Raw genomic sequence first — 2,500 nt, forward strand, 5'->3', positions numbered from 1 at the left:
GAAATAAAATCGTCTATATCAAACTACTTGACATGAGAATTGGTGAAAGTTTTGATCGATATATTCATCGCTACAACGAAATATTAAGAAGCAAAATCTGTTGTTATAGACGTTTGACATTTAGAAGATTCCTCACGCCCTTTAAATGTACATCCGATCAGTAAGACTGGGTGTGTGCAAGATAATATCAACTATTTTCTATTCTTATTATTTATATTATCAAATCTACACAAATGTGTTTACATTGCCACAGTTGCTGGTGTCTAGCCTGTCACTCGAGATTTCTTTATTTGATCTTTATTTTGAGGTACAAATGAAACATTATCTTATAAAAAATGCTAAGCAAAACTACGAATATTCATATACTGACTGTAATCAGCAACTGGCTACTTTCTATATGATAAAAAATCGATTGGTTAGACTACGTCATTTCTCTACAATTGAAAACTAGGTAATACTTACACAAAGGAGGCAAAGGAGGCAGAAATCCGAAGGTGACGTCAAGCATCAGCATGCAAACTAGTGCAACAGGAATAGATTTCCTAATCATCTTTTGCTGTAATCTGTGGAACTGATATGTTCAATACACCTGGAAAAGATAGAAAGGGTAATTTTCATCCTTACAGTTTATCATAACCTTATCTTCTATGTTCAATAAATTGAATTTTTGTAGTGATACCAAATCTAAAATTGATAAAATGCCGCTACATTAACATTGATTTTTAAAACTTTCTTTCTCAGTTTGACAATGCATAGACTGTTAATACACTTTTATACATTATAATAAGAAGTAAGCCTTAAGTCTACCTAGATATAGAAAATGTCATTTGAGATCACCAAAATCAATGCAATTTTCAATAAGCACCAATTTCAATGGAGGGTCATTCTACTTCGATCTCTTTTCTTTTATGGTTTCTTTCTTTTAATTGTTTTGGCTTGAACTTAGTAAGCCGAACCCTTTACCCTGGGTTTATTTCTTTACCCTGGATACAACAATAATAATAATAATAATAATAATTACTTTTACATTATTGTTATATCATCGTTATCTGTTATATTCATTACGAAACAAGCTGCACCCTAGTTGGAAAATCTTGAAACTTCTAGAACCCACAGTAGCAAGGAACACAGCTGGGTGTGCACAATCAACCAAAAGAAATAACAAAACATGAAATAGATTAAGAAGAATAAAGAAAACTAGATAGACCAAGAAACAAATGTCACCTAACTCAATAATAAACAATCCAACAAAAGATTATATGATTAAGAGCAGGTAATTGTGACTTTGTGCTTCAGACGGGTTGCACAACTGGATCTCCATTTAGGGCTGATTACATAAACTTACTGGAGGCATTAACCAGAGCAGATTGTGACCGAGACAATTGTCAGTCTTGCCCAAGGGACTTATGGACACAGTTTTTGGATCATTACTTGGTATGCGCTTGTCGCATCCTGGTCTCCATCTAGGGATGCAGATTGACTTACAATAATATTAATGATTATCCGAGTTGAGTTTAAGGTCTGATAAGACTGTTAAACTTGTTTTTCTTAAAAAGGTGCATAAATTGAACCCCTTTTTATTGAATAGAGAAAACCGTTTTTAAAATAACTATCAATATTCTATCAACACTTTTGCGTCATATTAATTTACGCTGTACTGTAATGATGAATAATTTGAATTTCACGGTCTGTCGTTTAAATATTAGAAATACAACGAACTGAATTCATTCTACAAAACAGTCAACTAGAGAACACCTTGTAAGCTCCAGTAAAAGAGAAAAAAAATGAAATGCAGCCCTTAAAATCCCATATCTTACCCTGACAGAATATGTTATAGATACCTATCAATTATTCTTAAATTATCTCTTGTCCTTAAATGGCGTCTATAACCTTTGATACTGTAGTGCCACATAAACAAGATGCACAATCAATTAATGGTTCAAAGTTATTTCTCGCTAAGCAGTTTCTTCATACAAAATATTCTTTTATAGGAAGGTTGAATTATATATCATTCACCGTGAAATTGACAAACAAAAGTCATCTAAATCTGACTTCACTGGATTCCGAACCTCATTTTGGACTTTTAGTTTAAAGCTTTAGTCCATCCAACAGGTTTCCTTTTTACGGAAGACAAGGGTCTCTAACTCCTCTACCCTATCCTATGGGATGCTAGTATGCAGGAGCCAATGTTTGGCAGACAATAAGAAAAAGAACAAAAAGAGCAACTTCCTGGTCTTGCGGTTATCTTGAGGGCTTTGCTACTCTTACGTTGTGCAAGTCACGTTTTACATTAGAAGAATAACCGATCCCACTAGTCTTCCCGTCATTCATCACACCACTATACAAAAAAGTCTCAAATGATAGAACAGGTTGATAACCACCTTCCATTCTGTTATGCAAGAGCCTTTTCTTCTTCAGTTACTTGGTTATTCTCTGTTTCCATTTTTTTTTTCAGATAGAATAAAAGATAACTCTAAAAACTGCAAGTCTAAATGACTGA

General features: G+C 33.5%; 1 protein-coding gene across 1 annotated transcript in view; it reads right to left on the reverse strand.

Moving 5' to 3' along the window:
- The window catches only part of LOC137627734 (insulin-like growth factor-binding protein 7), a 12,892-nt gene that overhangs the window by 9,091 nt on the left and 1,301 nt on the right, over window positions 1-2,500 (reverse strand). Inside the window, exon 2 of the mRNA XM_068359009.1 lies at window positions 463-589. Coding sequence (XP_068215110.1) covers window positions 463-550 — 88 coding nt within the window. The 5' untranslated portion in view covers window positions 551-589. The remainder of the gene's footprint in view (window positions 1-462; window positions 590-2,500) is intronic.

This window comes from Palaemon carinicauda, chromosome 35 (genome assembly GCF_036898095.1).
Source record: "Palaemon carinicauda isolate YSFRI2023 chromosome 35, ASM3689809v2, whole genome shotgun sequence".
Classification (NCBI taxonomy): Eukaryota; Metazoa; Arthropoda; class Malacostraca; order Decapoda; family Palaemonidae; genus Palaemon; species Palaemon carinicauda.